This window comes from Thermobia domestica, chromosome 5, assembly GCF_964235325.1.
Source record: "Thermobia domestica chromosome 5, izTheDome1.hap1.1, whole genome shotgun sequence".
In the NCBI taxonomy this organism is placed as follows: domain Eukaryota; kingdom Metazoa; phylum Arthropoda; class Insecta; order Zygentoma; family Lepismatidae; genus Thermobia; species Thermobia domestica.
This window is the reverse complement of record NC_137458.1, coordinates 128,507,130-128,526,182: the sequence shown is the minus strand read 5'-3', so window position 1 is coordinate 128,526,182 and position 19,053 is coordinate 128,507,130. Positions and strand designations below refer to the sequence as shown.

The 19,053-nt window shown below is 34.7% G+C and overlaps 1 protein-coding gene across 2 annotated transcripts in view; it reads left to right on the top strand.

Annotated features, from left to right (window-relative positions):
- The first annotated feature begins 961 nt into the window (after positions 1-961).
- The window catches only part of LOC145686118 (TOG array regulator of axonemal microtubules protein 1), a 539,413-nt gene continuing 521,321 nt past the window's right edge, over positions 962-19,053 (top strand). The window contains exon 1 of one of the 2 annotated variants that reach the window (XM_081759089.1): positions 962-3,831. In XM_081759089.1, coding sequence (XP_081615215.1) covers positions 1,099-3,831 — 2,733 coding nt within the window. In that variant the 5' untranslated portion in view covers positions 962-1,098. The remainder of the gene's footprint in view (positions 3,832-19,053) is intronic. The other variant, XM_081759090.1, reaches the window with a different exon arrangement.

The window sequence follows — 19,053 nt, the reverse complement described above, 5'->3', positions numbered from 1 at the left end:
TTCCCTAAAGGATTTTAAAAATTTCTCTAGAAAGATTTCATTTTTCCTAGCCCTATATATATTGCCGTAACTGTTTCTCTTTTAGCTCGAGATTCACAGTATAGCATTTGGAAAAATAAAATCTTTCATAGAAAATAGAAAAACCTACTTTGTTTTACGTATAAAATACGAAAACTTTAACTATTTGTTGATACCAGAAACAAGCTAAACACAAAAGTTTCTTACCTAAATTGGGATTTCATTTTGTTTTCTTTTTTACTTTTCCGTTATTACTTAACATAAAATACAATTTCCTAATCAAAACTTTTTTTCCTCTATAGAAAAAAAAGCCTTACTGCTGTTTCATGATTGTTACAGCCTTACAGTACGAAAAGCAATAAGGAAAAAAAAAAAAAAAAACATTAATAGAAAGTGGGAGGGGAAATCAACAAGTGTGTTGATTCAACCTGTCTGCCAACAATGTTCATAAAAGCTGTATAAGAAAAAAAAAGTTGATTTGCATTCTGTGTCAGGAATATAAAGTACAATGAAGAAAGGAAAAGAATCGATAGTTAAAACTTTGTGTAATATTTCATATGACTAGATTTCGGGTTTTGTTCTCTTCTTCTGATGCAACCGAAATAACTGTTTGGGAAGAAAGATATCGAGAGTTTCATGTTACTCTTGAATTAATAATTTTTGCAATTACTTATCTTGAGAACTAACCAAGAAAAGAAAAAATATATATTCGTGATTTTTCATTCTCTTTTGTAAACTCAGTCTTCATTTTGGTGCCGACAGGAAGTTTGTTGTAGCCAATCGTACCACAAGGACATGCAATCGATTCTCGATTCCTGAGCGGGGATTGGCTCTGTGTTATTATTGGGGGCGTGACGTAAACGTACACGCTTCTCGTTGAGCGGAGATGGATTATGAATACGGTATGCTCCCTATCAGTTCGCGGGAAACGGCATTTCACAGCAGGCCGTGTGTGCTGTGTCGTTCCTGTTGTATTTTGCGTTTATTTTCTGCTTCTTTGGTGCGAGGCGGCGATTCCCACGTGGTCATTAAACACTGTTGACTGCATGCGAGAATGCAGGAGAGAAACTTGTGGGACGTATGTGGTGGGGTCGAACAGGAGAAAACCCCTGGTTACGGGACAAAACAGGAAAAAGTGACAATATTAGCAAAGTGGTGGTGGTAAGTGGGGAACGATGGAACAATCAAAGCAACGACAACCCCAGCAACAACATCGAGTTGTCAGATAGTACGACCCTTTCTCCAGTGTCTGAACAACAACAAAAACTGTCCGGAGACACCATGGAGGGCTTAAAAACGTTACGTCCAGGTGCTGGAGACAACGCTTCGTCTCCCGCATTTGAAATTCTTGTCGTGGGGGACTCTCCGAGAAATGAGAGTGATTCTGAAGATGATGTAGTGGACGAAACGCCTTCAACAGGCAGTGGGTTGAAAGTGCTCGGTTTGACTCCTTTGTGGGAACAAGTGTTGAAGAGTAAATGTGTGCCTCCGGACGTGGACAAACAAAAAGTGTTTCTCGAAATTGCTTCTCGTCTTCGCGACCCTGAGTGGGAAGTTCGACAACACGCGCTTCGTGTACTTTTAGATCTGGTACCAGTGCTGGAAGACGATCTTGATCAGTGTATGAGTGAAGTTTTACTTGATATTGTTGAAAATTTGGGCCATCAAACAGCAGCTGTCAGAAAGGGGGCTCTGGATGTGTTAAATGTGTATCTTGATAGAACCTCTGATGTATCAAACGTGTTGAGAACTTTGGTTCACTGTGGTTTACAAAACCCGAACAGAAACGTGTGTATGGGCACAATTCTTGGCATTCCTACATTACTCTCCCCTAAGATTACACAACATAACATTGTGTACCTAGTTAGTTCTCTGGCTAAAAAACTAATTCACATGTCATACCAAGAACAAGCACTTAAAGCTCTTGTGAAAATAAGGGATGTGGTCGGTGAAAATAAATTTAACGAATTTTTAGACTCTTTTCATCCACATTGTAAAAGGGACTTCGATATCTTATGCCAAGTGTACGATGTAACTGGCTCCCTGGGGGATTCTGGAATCGACCTCAAATTGAACTTTGAAGAATTTCCCGCGAAAAGTTATGATTTTGAAGAGTGGCTTTCAAGACCAATATCAATAAACACACCAGACAGTTTGTCGCCAATGTACAGTCCACGAGAAGATTCGAAAATTTTGTCCGATGAATCTTTCTCCGATATTTCTCCGCGTACAGACAACAGTGATCCTGTGAAGAGTGACTGTGACTATTCGCCAAGAAATGATAGTTTGGAACCACAACAAGACGACGCGTCTCCAAAAGAAACAACAACAACTATAACAACAACAACGACGACGACAGAGAATTCGCAGAATGAACAAGAACAGAAGGATGACAAGAAGACAACGGACAATGATAACCAGAAACAAAGAGAAGAAGAGGATGGTCCAGAGGAAGAAGATAATGAACTAGAAAATTTAAAAGATGCTGATGAAGACGATGACGGACAGGATGATGAAGAGGAAGAGACGACAACAATGGAAGTTTCTGCAGCAGCTGCTACAGGCAACGAAGAAGATGAGAGTACAGATCTAGAACCAGAAGAAGATGAAGATGAAGAAGAAGATAGTCCAAGAAACGATGATAAATCGACAAATCAGATATCTCCAAGTAGTTCTTCTTTCTCTTCGGACCAAAAACATTTCGGAGAGAGGTACGAAAGAAATTATCATTTCAACGAAGAAACGGCTATAACAATGACTATTTTGGAAGAAGAAAGTGAAGATTTCTCCGATCTCGATTCTGCAAAGACACCTAAAGGCATGGCTGTTAATAACAACAAAACTAAGACTGCATTCGAAATACCATCACCAGGCCGTGACTTAATTGGGAGCAATAGTGAACAGGATGAAGAATATGAAGAGGACTCGGATGCAAGAAATGATGACCTCAGTGCAAGAGGAGAGATGAAAGGTGGTAGACAGTTGGGATCAGTAGAAGAAGAAGATGAATCAGAAAGTGATTTTACCATCAAAGTACTGGAGGATGATTCAGACAGAGATGATCAAATTATCAGAACGAGAAAAGTACGATTTGCGGAAATCATTGAAGAAGATACGCCAAGAACAGACGAAGATCAAGACAACGAAGATACACAACGTAGTGATATCAAAGAAGAAGAAGAAGAAGAAGACCGAGATGACAGTGATGAAGATGATGAGGCGAACGATGATATTGATGAAGATGATGCAGGCATGTCTGCCCTTGAAACAGAAGAACTTCAACAAGTGGGAAAGTCAATAGAGAACGGAAACAAAGCGACTTCTATTTTAAACAATCAGAAAAAATCAATGATCAGTCATATCCCTATACCTTTAGATGCGCGTCGAAGACCAGGCCAGAAAAACGTAGGCAGTTTTCAGCGTCAATCGTTACTTAATTCTCAAGTAAACCCTTCTGTTGTAGGTAATAGTGGAATTAGAAACACAAGCGGGACAAATTCTTGTAACAATAACAATAACCGTAATAATAATAATAATAATAACAATATAAAAGATCAAGCTCATAAGTCTGTAGAAGTATACGGTGGGAAAAATTCAGTGTCTGACAATTCTGGTTCTCCTATTCCAAGCTTGGATGGGGGAGAATCCCTTAGCAGTTGTTCAGAAAGTGAGCGAATATTGGTACAACAACAACAACAGTCAAAGATTCAACTGGAAAGTCAGGAGGAAAAGGAGCCTCCAGCTCTGCAGGCCAAAAGTTGGCAGGAATTGGGCATTGTGGATCAGACGGTACTCGATGATCTCAAAGATAGGGTAAGTGATAAAAATACTATTTTCTTTGTGTTGTATATTTAAATGTATTCAATGATATTTTGGTATGTACAGTCAGGTTCAAAAATTGAACATGCACTCTTTTTTTCTATATATTTTTTTTTGTATAAGGATATATTACTTCACAAAGAGAGATTGGTAATATTTTTGGACATAACTGTCAGCAATATTAACGAACCAGCTGTCTTGACTTTTAATAACGATCTGAAAAGATTATTAGTATCATTACCGTTGTGATAATAGCTCTATATTTTGATGTACATAAATGTAGGATACTTCACAAAAAATGAGCAACCAGATTTTTTAAAAGCTGCTTCCCAACACAAGTTTTTTTTAAATCTTTCTGAATAACATTTTACATACTCTTGATTACTAAAATTAATATTTTTAAAATGATATCGATTTAAAACTAATTGTTTATTTATTTATGTGAGTTTTGTGTACTATATTAGAACCTAAGCTAAAGAAATGAAAAAAATGAAATCAAATCTTTAAGTTTTACGTCCTATGGTTATGGCGGTTAGGCTAAAGGAGACGGTGATGATAAGAAATGAATGAAATGGTGGAATAAAGAAAGTGGGAGGAAACGGAAGAACTCCGAGAAAACCGACGCACACGGTGTGTGTCCAGCACAAAGCTCACTTAGCGTGAGCTAGGATCGAACCAAGGACCCGCTGCATCATAGGTGAACGCTCTACCACTGACCCAGAGGCCCCACTAAAATGAAATGGAGCCCTTAACATTTTACTTATGGGGAAGATTACAAATGAATGATGTTTGATACCAGGTTCACTATCCAGTAAGGGGTTCTTGCTTTGGAACAGGAACTCGAGTATTGGTTTCCGTTTTATAAAGTGTCGGTGTTTGAAAAAAAGTAGTTGAGCTCTAATTACTTAATCAAAAGCAAGTGGAGACAAAAGAATTAGTGGTGTGAAAAGTGAGTAGAAGCAATACAATCTACCGTAAGTTCATATGACTTAGAATCGATCCAGAAACCCCGTCATATCAATGATGAGCGCATTATCACTAAAACTGCACCGTCTATGGCTTGAAAGAAACGATGTTAAACAAATACAGAAGTAACGATATGTAAATTATTATATAGTCAGGCGGAACTTGAACCCATACATATGTGATCGACAGTCTACTTTTCTATCATGTAAACCTACTTCAAAACTATATAGATGGCACCAGTGGCGTACGCAGAAATTCGTCAAGAGGGGTTCAAAGTCCGAAATTAATATAATTTCATATGTATATATTACGAAGTTTATTTTTCCAAATCATCTTGCTCAAAGAGGGTTAACACCCTGAACCCCCCGGCGTACGCCACTGAATGATACCTACCTCGTCTATTGCTTGTTTTGACTAGAAATAAGATTTCCTCGTCTCAACTATAAATGTTGCAGATGTTTCGTCCTGTCTCAATTCTCGACAAGCTTTTCTAACCTCGTTAGCTAAATTTACGTACATAATTTATGATATTTTGATTTTTTCTTAATTGCAATTTAGAGTTCATCAGAATCCTTTGGCGTTACGAGAAGTGCAGGAAGGGCGTAATATTATAAAAAGAAATATTATTGGAGTATATTGTGTAGTGACTAGTGTATCTCTAAACGTTGATAAAAGCTCTTCATTGTGTTCTTACAATTATTTTATCTGTTTATGGTTTTTTGTACTATAAATCATGTAGCACAAAATAGTCTTTGAAATCTAAATCTTGGGTGAACTTATGTTGCTTACGGAACTCGTAGAAATTTTCCTTTCTCACCTCGAAAACGAGACGAGAATTATCTGGTTTCTCGTTTCGTCCCGGATTTTAAAACGTACTTCTCTTCTGACATTCATCTATACTAGACGATAATTTTCTCATCTTGTAGGCAACTCGATTTTGGACCAAGAATGGTTATCTTACAGATGTCATTCAATATGAATAATTTAAACAAATAGCCCACTTCAAAATAATAATAATAATAATAATAATAATAATAATAATAATAATAATAATAATAATAATAATAATAATAATAATAATAATAGAAGTGCATTTCAAGTTTTAAAGAATGTTGCGGATGTGTAAGTATATATAATACTTTGCTTCGTAATTTTGAAGCCCTAGTTATAAATCCCGGTCCGGTGTTTCAAATTCCTTCACTTTTTCCAGGATCTGATGCAATTTCGCCAAACTAATGCTGGGATTGTATCTGTAAACACTTAAGTAATATGGATATCACTGTTATGAGTATATGTGTCACCGTTAGGAGTATGTGTGTCGTAGATTAGAACAAAATACACAACAATAAATATAATCTTCTAGTCAATAAGTGTATTTTTTTTTGCTCATACAGTTCATAAATAAATAAATAAACCATCTGTTCCAGTCGAATAAAATTCATCATGCTTTAATGTTAACGAAAGATATTTCTTTTAACCCCAATAAAAATTAGCTTATTTTGATTTTTTCGAAAACTACGCATCAAAATTTACCCTCAAGCATGTCATTTGGTTCAGGTTTATTTCCTCTATTGGTTGATACATGGCTTATATCAAAATTATTATATATATATATATATATATAGAGAGAGAGAGAGAGTTCTATAAATGGCGCCCGCGAACAACAGACGGCTACTCTACAGATCAAGATAAAGCGAACTGTATCTTCCACGGCCTCTTTCAGCCGCTGTGGGAATTAAAAAATAATTCACTATGTAGCAACGTCGTACATTAACTTGGAACCATTAGCATTATTCTACGAATTCATCAAGCAGTTACGTCGATTGTTTTGCTAATAGATGGTGTTAGTGTCAACGTCTATCTACTTTCAACTGCCAATGGAAAAGAATCGATGTAACTATTTGATGGATTGGTAGTTCTACTCTATAATTCTTTATTTTCGACGTTACAACATAGTGCAATTCGCATTTTTTCGCTTTATTTTGACTTGTAGAATAGTACTTTGTAGTCCGTGGGCACCATTTTTAGAACACCCGATATATATATAATTAACCATACTGTGTGTTGCTATGGGGGCACGGTGGCTCAGTGAACAGAAAATGTGTAATTGGTCATCATGATATACAAGCACGAGATTTGTTTTATTTTTACTGTCAAAATATTTTCTAAACCTTTTGGCTACCAAGCGCATTCTGCAAGGAAAAGCCGATGTTTAGAAAACAAGATTTTATGTAGTTACCTTCAAATATTGGTACCTTAGGCTCTATTTGGCCTAGACATAGGAAATAAGAAGCAGCATATAAGGAGCTTGTTTCCAAAATGTACTATATAACATTTGGGATTTGTTTTTTCAGGAAATAGAAAGAAACAAATATGATCATTAAATTTTGCTGCAGAATGATTCAATTTTATTTATGTAGAATATTTTATAATTTAATTTACTAATACATAGTTGGGTGCATACATGTACTTAATAATTTTTATTAAAATATTTAAAATTTTGGAAATTATGGATATAGTATCTTTTAGGTTTATATTTAGATATGGTATAGTTTGGTACTAAATAGAAATGATATAGCATGTTTGAAAACTAAAATTATAGAACACGGTAATATAAGATTAGATTTTTTATAAAAAACACTTACATACTAAATAGTATATTGTAAGGATCCCCACATCACAACAAAAGCACATGTCAACATAACATGTGCTATTGATTGTAAACAGCATAGCGAAAAAGAAGCCGACACGAAAGACACCGAAAAACGCCAAAAAAAAAAAAAAAAGACGGACCTCACGGAAGAATCCGAAGAAACAGATAAAAGTCCGACCACCGAATGACCCAGCATCATTCAACCAACTGATCGTAACCTATCCTAAACCGTGGAGGCTGCTATGAAGCTAAGGGATCATCCTAACCACAACTAAACCCTGAAGGCTACTATAAAGATAAGGGGATCACCTTAAATCCCATACCTCGTGAGGGCTGCTATGAGCAGAGGTTACCCAAAACCAAATGCTTGGAAATCCTGGAGGCTGCTATAAAGCTAAGCGGTTACCCTTATAGAACGCTATAACCTGTATACTTAGGTCATTAAAAAACACTTTGTTGTTAGAGCTTTTGTATACACAAAAGACTTAATTTTGTAATAAAATTGGTAAAGGGATAAATCTCGGTCCATTATTAACTCTACCAAAATCATTACATTACAAATATTAAAACAATATACCGGTACTCTGACATTATTTTTTATTACATGAGATAAATACATATAAGTTCACGATCTATTTGTGTCGTTTGCGTGAATGTTCTGGTTAGCACAATATTCCCATGCGTCTTGATTACTATAATCCTCTTCTGCACTTGATAACATTATGATATTTATCAAACTAGCTTCAAACAACAAACGTATTACAGAAACAACTCGAAAAGTGTAATGTTTGACGGTAACTAACGTGCAAAACTACTTAAAAAAACAAGCACTGCTACCACTAAGAGTGACATCAACAATAATATTAACAATAATGTTTACTGCAGTGTTGAAGTGACATTGCCAAATGCGACGTTGTCGAATGAAAGCATGAATCCTTTCAGTACAACTTACAAATGAAAAATATCACATTTCCACTCAGAATACTTAAAAAAAAGCCTAAAATAACTATTTGGATGTTTTAGTTGGATATAGTAAATTTTGCTATAAAAAGGAAGACATACGTACGTATTAGACAATACTGGATACAGTACATTATTGAATGAAGAAAGGATATCGTATGTTTTGAAACAAATAATTGCTGAATATAGTACATATTGGAACAATTGTGTTTCTAAACTTCGTTTTTTAACATGGTTTCAGACCGTTCTGGCACAAATTATCATCATATTTATGCAGAAGTACCACAAACCTTTCTGCTCCCATTAAAATCTTAAATTCTAAAAAAATGGATGTAGTACCTTTTGGAAATAAGCTCCTCATATGAAGAATGCAACGAAATTCATATATGACTTAGGATCTAAGTGGCCTAGATATAGAAAATAAGAAGCAGCGTGTGGAGAATAAAACGAAGATTCATATATGATTTAGGCTCTAATTGGTCTAGACACAGGAAATAAGAAGCAGCATATGGGGAATACAACGAAATTCATATATAACTTAGGCTCTAATTAGCCTAGACATAGGAAATAAGAAGCAGCATGTGGAGAATACAACGAAGATTTATATATGACTTAGGCTCTAATTGGCCTAGACACAGGGAATAGGAAGCACCATGTGGAGAATACAACAAAGGTTCATATATGGCTGTTAGGCTGTAATTGGCCTAGACATATGAAATAAAAAGCAGCATGTTGAGAATACAACAAAGATTCATATATGGCTTACGCATAATTCAATGAACATATAGTCCAAGGGACAGGCAGGAAGGCAGAGAATGGCCCCCAAATTTGATTCTTATTTTATCTTCACCCAAGGTGCGTAGGAATTGGCTATCACTGTCATAGAGGAAAAGATAAAAGAACTCTGACACTGATATTTCGAGCTTTGCTGGTAGTCCATTGTGCTATCCTACACGCTAAGAAAAAACTTAAAACCATTTAATATTCAATATAACCATTTGCATATCTTGTTGAAGAAGCAGGATCGTTATAACAACTTCGTGTTCCAGTTTTCTTTTGGTAGTCTTGCACTGAACAGCATATCAATTACTCTGTTAAGGAAGTAGTCGACAATGTATCGTATAAAGCCACTGAAATTCAGTAATAAATTAACACAGCTTGTTCTGGTTTTACATTGCATGGGAAGAACCTACTAGATAAGCTGTACATATTTTATACTGTCCTTCCTTCTTTAGAAGTGGCACACAGCAATGCAACAAGTTTGACCCATTTTGTTTCAAGTCACTAAAAATCAATGTTCATATATAATAAGTTCCACATATACAGGGCCGTAACTTGTGAGGAGCAAGTGGGGGGGCAACTGCCCCCTAGAGAAGCTCCCCGCCGTTCGAGGGGGCCCATTTTAAGACAAAATTTTCTTATTCCATATACGATACGAACATGAAATTATAAATGAAGCATCAAACAGGTTCACTACATTAAACAAACAAAACATCGCACAAAAGGTCAATAAAACAAAAATGAGTCGTGGGCCCATTTCAGTAAAAACAAAAACTACTATTAGAGGCCCTAGAAATAATATTTAATTGTATGGTTTCGAGATTTGTCAATATTGTCCCTTAAATTAATTTGTCATGTATGGAACGGACCCAGGGACGTAACTAACGGCCCCGCAGACCTTGCCGTGCGGGAGGGCCCACAGGCTCCAGGTGGCCTATAAAGAGTAAGAGAAAGATGGAAAGAGGGGGCCCAAGAGTTAGAAAAAACAACTTTTATAAGGAGCCCAAATACGCGTATTAATGCTTTCCCCCCCCCAGAAAAAATCTAAGTTACGGCGCTGCATATATATATGTTCACGCACACAAACTATAAGCTCACGCATACTTAAAACGGGAGTTAAAAAAGGGCCGCAAAGGGTTAATTTAACTAAATTTGAAGGATTAGCAACTAGTTTCAAAGCTCCGTACATCCACCGTACACAATACGTGATTTATTAAAATAATAAAAAAAGAGATTTGGTGCACGCTACTCCACCAGCGTCTGAGGAATCTTTGACTGCTATCCAATGATGATCATGTTCCATTCATTAGGAATAGAGTATTGGAAGAAAATAAGTGAAAAACGAATACCCTATTTTTGATACTACGTAATATATCTTGAGTATTATTCTGTTTGAGGCAGAAATATGAACATTACGCAAAAATGATTTTAAAAAACGACTGAAAGCTATCGAAAAGTGGGTGTGGAGAAGAATAGAGAGGGTTATCTGGGTCGAGCTGAAAATGAATGAGAGGGTGTTAGAAATGGAGGGAGAGAAAAAGAACGATTTTAGCTATTATTAAGAGTAGAAATAGAAACTGGTTGGGACATTAGCTAAGAAGGAACTGCATCATGTAGGACGTGCTAGAAAGCATAGTGTCAGAATATATATATATATATATATATATATATATATATATATATATATATATATATATATATATATATATATATATATATATATATATATATATATATATATGAGCGAAAAAGGCTACAATTTATGGACAATATCAAACCAGAAAAGTCGTACGTGAAGACGAAGAGATTACCTAAAGACCGTGGAACATGGAAGTTTCTCAGTTGCGGTAGGTGGTCTCCCAATAATGGCAGAATACCTATGATGATGACGATGATATATCTTCCTTGTAATAGGTCACCTAATTTTCAGTGGCGATTGATCAACTCAAAACTAATTCACTTCAAACTTGTTGTAGGAGGTTCAAAAGTTGAACATTTTGGATTAAAGTGAAATTAGTAGCCTGACGTATCAGCTCTCTTATCAGTGACCGTAAGGAGCTATGACAGAAGTCCTATAGGAAAACGAGTTAAGAAGATACAAAGAGAAAAGAACTATTAACTTTTATACTCATCTCGATAGGAGTATACAAAAGATAAACAAGTAGAAGTGCCACATGTGAAGGAGTTTGTATGACATGATACTTCCTGAATTAAAATATTGAAACCGGAAGTAGTAGTAAAATTCTACCCTTCCTGGTTTTAGTAGACAGAATAAAGTGGAGATGGAATATATTGTTGGGACGCTTGATTGATTGCAGAAATTCACTTGTTTCTATATATTACCATGTTAATTCTATAGCAATCAATGCTAGAGCCAAAATGGTTGATTTCTGCCACCACTTGCGGCTTGAATAGAGGTTTGAGAGAAAATATGGTACCTATCCTTCGAACGTTAAATCGTTTAGAGAAACAGCTTCTTGCTATCTGGTATTGTTTTTGCTCTATGTAGATCAATATCGATACTGGAAGCTGTAGTGGGTTTCTATTCCTTCCGGTTTCAGTAGAGAGTTAAGGATGGAAGTAAATTGTATTCTTGTGAGGCTTTATCGAATGCAGGAAACCAATTTTCGTTATCTATTACATTTTTTCTATAGTTAACAACGTTGAAACCGGAAATGATTGAATTCTGCCACTTCTGGTGTGAATACCGTCTCCATTATCGAACCCGATTCCTAACTTATGATATCCTCTACAACTTGGCCAAAATTAATGATATCCATCAAGTAGTTCTTGAGATTTTTTGTCTCTCGGACAGCCGGACAGATACGACAAACATATAAAGAAGTTTGGATAAACGTCTTTTTTGTCTCCACCTTTCCCCTGTTTATACAGTGTCTGCGGTGTTCTGGTAAACTGAACTCCTAAAAAGCTATTAACTTCTATTCCATTCTCGCCAGGAAGATACAAAGAAGAACTTTTAGATTTTACTACCCACTGAGAAACCTTACATATAATGCGTGAAAACTAGGGTCATCTAATGTTCAGTAGTCTATAATTCAGCACGTGGGAGTGATATCTCAGAACCCTACCCCAAAAACTCGTAGTAACCCTCAAAGTGAATTCTCATATATATATATATATATATATATATATATATATATATATATATATATATATATATATATATATAGAAATCAAGTAGGGCATGCAACCCTATAAAAGTGGAGGTATCTGATTTATCTATCCCACTGGATCACTCTTCATACGTATTCGTGAATGTAGAAGCTATGAGTACTACTCAATGATGAAAGTAAACTCGTGTATACGAAAGAGAGGTTAATGTAGTTCTTTAGTTCCTCTATTTCATTTTGAGAGGGCTTCTACTGCCGTGTCACACCATGATAAATAGTGTTTTCGAGATGCAAGATATACTAAATTTAAGATTGCCTATCAAGATAAAGGGCGTAGGAGTCTGGGTTCCCGTTACTGAAGCTCTAATTCCCTTTTGCCACACTCTCCTGTACGTCGACTAATGTAATGAAGCAAAAATGTATATTTTCAATAAAATATATATTGTCTCTACAAAATAAATGTAGAATATGTCTGGTTAGATGGGGTAACGGTATAGCCTTATATGCACTAATTGTTCGCTCCAAGCTTTCGGCTTGATTACGTTATAGATTAAAATCGTTGACTATATTAACCATCTATAACTATAATGCCTGTGTATACTGTTACATACAGACTGAGACAATCTGCTTTTAAAATAAGGATATATATACATATTCATAATCCTTATTGCGCTCCCACTTAGCCCCGGAAGCTCATCTCATAGGACGTGAAATGTTGAACGTGTCCTGAAATGTTATGAAACACGGCTGTACAGAAGAGTTGATTTGGTTGCATAAGCACAAAGGCCAATTTCGTTTTCTATATTGAATGTTTGAAGAACTCGACGTAATTTCTGAAGTAAATGATACAGATGTAATCAATCAATGATTTCATTCACCGGTTAGTCCGAAGCAGTTGTTAAAAATTTTCTGAGGTTTCTAATGACTAAATGTTAAAATTAATCCACTATTAAGAAAACTAAATATTATTTACGAAGTTCTGTATTAAGAATGGAGTTAGTTTTATAAACAAGTCAAGAAAAGTTTCTTAGCTGCCAAGCATTTAAGCAATTAGCAATCCCTACACGAGTCTGTCCAACTAAACCAATGTGAAAAAGACAATCAGATAATTTAATTTAATTTATTGATTTCACTGAAAATACTTTTTATTTCCTTTCTCTTGTTTCTAATTTTTCAGTTTCATATAAAGCTATCATATCTAGTGCTGAGACAATTTCGTGCTGTGGGATCTTTTATTTTGTGTTTCTTTCTCCTGCTATCGTTCCAAGTTAACAATAATTCATGAATATTATTATGAATACACATAGAATAAGGAACGGAATCGTTGTTACGTATTCTGAATTATATTTTAAATTACAATTATTACTTATAACAAACAATATTTTGATATTGTCGTTTTACAGTTTGGTTGAGGGTGGCATATTCTTTTACTCTGTAGACGAAAGGATAATGTTTTCGGTAGAAATCGAACTTGGATCTACTCACAACAAAAATAATCTGAATGTGAACTGGTTAGAAGATAGACCAATCTAGAGGAAGATCATTAAAAACTTCAACCTTGAAAAATGGGGAAAACTTGTAAAATAACTTTAATATCGCATGGTAATACTTTTGATTAAAGAAAACGGGTAACAAATACTGCAGACATTGAAGAAATAATTAGTAGAATAATACTGTAGTAGTTGAAGGAAACGAGAGAATCAGAATACTAAATTGTATACCACACACTTTCGTGTCTTAGGATTGAACCTACAACCCTTTTACACCAGAAGCAAGCAGTTAATTGCTGAATATTTGTGTTCCTCGAGAAAATTAACTTTGTGTATCCGTCATACAACTAATTTTCTTTATCCATTATCTTTAAATTTGTAAATTACTCATAATTCTAACATAAATTTTATCTTCACATATATACCGTCTTACTTCCGTCTTGTGTGCATGTTCTAACAAACCAGTGCTATTCATTTCTTGTCACATGCTAGCATCGTAACAGTATAGTAATTTTGTCATTTGACGGCTATCGTTCATTTACGTTAATGTAACAGTTTTGTTTTCTTTTTCTTAGATTTACTAACAGTGCTATGCATTAGTTCCGCAAATCTTATGAACGGAATTAATTCAGCGTTCCAAGAATATATTCCATATCATTTGTTAACCCTCTACCTAAGTAGCAGAAATTAAAGATTTTCTGTTTGGAAATTAATCGCCTTAGAACAAAAATGGTTACAGATAGCAACAAGTTATCTTTCGGAATTGAATCAGTGTTGGATGAAAAAGTACTATTTTCTTTGGTATCTCTCTACTAAAATCGAAAGTGGTAGAAATTATTACTGATTCCAGTTTCAATATTGATTTCCAGAGAACAAAAACGGTAGAAAATAGCAAGCAGTTTTTAAAATTGATTCTGCGTTCCAAAATCAGTTTTCATCGACCCCGTTAACCCTCTATTCAAACCAGAAGTAATGGAGATTAACTATTTCCGGTTTCATCGCTGGTTGACATAGAACAAATACAGTAATAGAGAGCGATAATCAGTTCTTTTTTAAAATCAACTCAGTGTATGAAGAAAATATATTATCATTACTCACATCTCTCTACTAAAAACGGAAGTGGTAGAAATTGACTACTACTTGCGGTTTCAATGTTGATTTATATAAAGCAAAAACAGTAATGACTTTTTGACATAGATTCAGCTTCAGAATAACAGGTTCTACCTTTGATCTTATTTCTCTATTGCAACCGGAAGTTTTAGATCAATTCCCTTTCTCTATTGCAACCGGAAGTTTTAGATCAATTCCCTTTCTCTATTGCAACCGGAAGTTTTAGATCAATTCCCTTTCTCTATTGCAACCGGAAGTTTTAGATCAATTCCCTTTCTCTATTGCAACCGGAAGTTTTAGATCAATTCCCTTTCTCTATTGCAACCGGAAGTTTTAGATCAATTCCCTTTCTCTATTGCAACCGGAAGTTTTAAATCAATTCCCTTTCTCTATTCCAACCGGAAGTTATAGATTAATTCCCTCCAATTTTAGTATTGAATTCCTATGGTTCGGAAGTCTAGCACAGTTTCACGCTGTGAAACGAAACTATTTTGTTCAAATGTGATTATGTGTATTTCATGTTCTTTGATATTAAATTTGTTTGACATGCTGAAGTAAAATACCATATTATCACATGCATAAGCCACATATCTGATTTCACCTAAAATTTCTATGTTATTGTTCCTTATTCAAAAGCTTGTATTTAGATCTGTAGGCAGATAATGTGATACTTAAAAGAATCAATTATGTATCGTTTGCAGTTTAAGATAAATTCTATTCTCAAACGACAGCTGAAGGAGGATATCTGAAGCAATGTTCAGCATAAATTCTATCGTTTCATTATGCTAAATACGATGGATTATCGTATATTCCATGCCAAAAATGCGAACGATTTTACTTCAGTAGTTTGAAGGAAAGTTGATTCACTCTCATTTCATTTTACAATATGATACGCATTAATATTCCGACCTTTTATTATTATTTTTTTATTTGCAAGAATCTAATATTCATTAAAATTGTATGTGTTTCAATGTTAGGAATATGTGCGTCACGACAACGAACGATAAACGTGATATAAATTCGGTTTTCTAAAAATCTATAATCAGAATTTACCCTAAAGCACGTTAATTTTATTCAGCTTAATATAGTGTATTTATATACTTCCAATATCAAGAGAAACGAGTTTTGTCTGTTGTCCTAAAAATTGAGTTCTACTATGACAGCACCACCAGTAAGATGTTACTGATATTGGAATATACCCTCATCAAGCTTTTTCATTATGAGAATAGCAAGTTGAGAGTACATAGTATGGGTAATGAAATATAGCCAAAGCCTATGACTAACTTCTAAAACTTTTATAAAATTGGACTTTTATATAATTTATATAAAACTTTTATATATATAATCCAATTATATAAAAGTTTTAGAAGTTAGTCATAGGCTTTGCCTATATTTCATTACCCATACTATGTACTCTCAACTTGCTATTCTCATAATGAAAAAGCTTGATGATGGTATATTCCAATATCAGTAACATCTTACTGGTGGTGCTGTCATAGTAGAACTCAATTTTTAGGACAACAGACAAAATTCGTTTCTCTTGAATTTCTTGTAAACTACACATGACGATATACTCTTACCCACATAATTTTGTTCTTCTGAATTAGATATATCCATTGATATATGTTTCATATTTGGCCATTTCTTTTTTGTTATAGACTCCCCTAATAATATTGTAAGGTTTGGAAATACATGTGTTTTTTTTTAATAAGAGAAATTTAAGAAATAATTATCATTATTCATTAGTTTAAAAATCTAAGCTTAATCTACTTTTTTCAGTACATACGAATATTACATATGTCGAGTACTTCATTAAAGACATTTTATGATATCTGAAAATATATATAACAAAGTATAGTATATTGAGCACATGCCAATTGAACTTCGTGGGTACAAGCACCGTACCCGTATTCGGCGCTCTCCTGTTTCATGCCACTTTCCTCAATCTACCATTCATTCATTATCATCATTACAGTTTCTTTTAGCCTTGGTTCATAATTATGGGACATAAACTATAAATTTTATCTCATATATATATATAATAGGGTTGTCCAATTTTTTTGATTTCCGAATTTCTTTGGACTCACCCTCTGAAATGGTTCCATGTGGGACTAAATTAAGGAAGGAGAAAAATTAGTTTCATTGAATAATACTAAATGGTGCCCCAAGCGACCTAAAATTTTGAATCCGATTACAGTACATAGTATGTGGGAAAAATCTGGAATAAACTCATGTAATTTAGAATCGGCTAAAGGGAATGCGAATATACCCTAGATAATAGAAATAGAGAAAGAAACATACATAATTTTGTATAGTAGTGTCATAGCGGTCATCTTGAAATCCGTAATCTTGAATTCAGGTCAAAATTTTCAAATAGGAAGAGGGTCTTGTGACATATCGTTTTGAGGTAGCGTTTTACCAGAAGTACAAATCTGGCACTATTTTAAAGATAGCTTTAGCCGTGTAAGAATTATTACCTTCCTTTTCAGATTAATAATTCTTACACAACTAAAAGTAAAGACATGAGTTTGGCGCGAAAAGAACGAAAGAGATATTCATGGTTTCAAAAGAAAGAGAAACGCGAAAGAAAATGCACTTCTGAAAATGATTTATTTGAACTTTATACGCCAAAAGACGTGGAGCTATTCAAGTAATGAGAGGAAAACTAGTTGAGAATGTTAGAGAAAATGTAAATATGGATGCGTGTGTGCCCGGATCCTCCAGGAGATGTAAAAGGGGAAAACTAATTTTATTACTCAAACACTAATTTTATTTGTTGCTCTTAATTGATAAAAGGTTACTGATAGAGCAGCAATATATATTCTGACAGGGACGGCAGAAGCATTAGGCCATAATGCAGAGGGACTAGTAATAAATAGTTCTTCCATTCACCGACGATGAGAGAAAATCCGTGGCGAAGTTGCACAGAAACACAAAAAACAATTTCAGAGTGCATCAAGTGCATTAATTGTGCATTGGGACGAAAGATTACTGCCGAATTTGACTGGCAGAGAGACTGTCGACAGATTATCAATAGTTATTACAGGAGATGGTCATGAGAGGCTAATTGTTGTTCCCATTTTGTCATCATCAAGAGAAGAACATATTGCTTCTACTATAGTACATTCGCTTGAAGAATGGAACTTGGTCAAGTTCGTGCAGGCAGTTTATTGTGACAGTACACCTTGCAATATGGGTCATGTCAACGATGCATGCATTCTGCTAGAGCAGAAGCTCTAAAATAACTTTCTGTACCTTTCTTGTAGACACTACATTTATGAATTACTTTTAAAATGTGTATTTGAAGTGTCTTATTCGTTTGCATATGGACCGGACGTTCCCCTATTGAAGTGTTTTCAGAATGAGTGGTCTTGATGATGATGATGTAAGGAACAATTTTTCCGATGTAAGAAATGAAGTGTTGAATTTTGCTATCAAACTTGTAGAAGCAGGACACCACAGAGACAATTACAGGGAATTTTTAGAACTGAACATCATATTCTTGGGTGGCATACTTCCTTGAGGAGTTTTCTTTCGTTTGCCTGGATCAATTCACCATGTAAAGTGGATGGAAAAAGCAATATACTATTTAAAAATATTTTTCTTTCGCCAGCAATTTCGTTTAACGAAGCAAATAGAAACGAGTTTTCGGAGAGTATGCATTTTCTGATACGACTATATATTCAAGCTTGGCTTAAATGTGATCAAGCATCCCATTCACCATTACAAGACCTGCAATTTTTGAAAGGTTTGTACAGTTATAGACAAATAGATGCTAATTATCTGAAGTGGCTCTTTCTAAATTTTCACGCCAACTCTGGTACTTGACGGAGGAACACGTAGCATTGTTTTTTTTAAATGTAGTTACCAAAATGGAAAAACAAAAAATGGTTGAAAAATTTAAAACTGTGAAGGGAGATCGTGAAGCAGCAGAGATGATACCATAAAAATTCTTGTGAAAATAGAAATAAGCGATTTTGTTACAACAAACACAAATTTTCCTCGAGAGATTTAAAATACCCAAAGGCTTTCTTGAGTTTGATCCAATATCATGTTCAAATAACAATGACTATCTTCAAGGAAAGACAATAGTTAAATTCATCCACGTAACAAATGATGCAGCAGA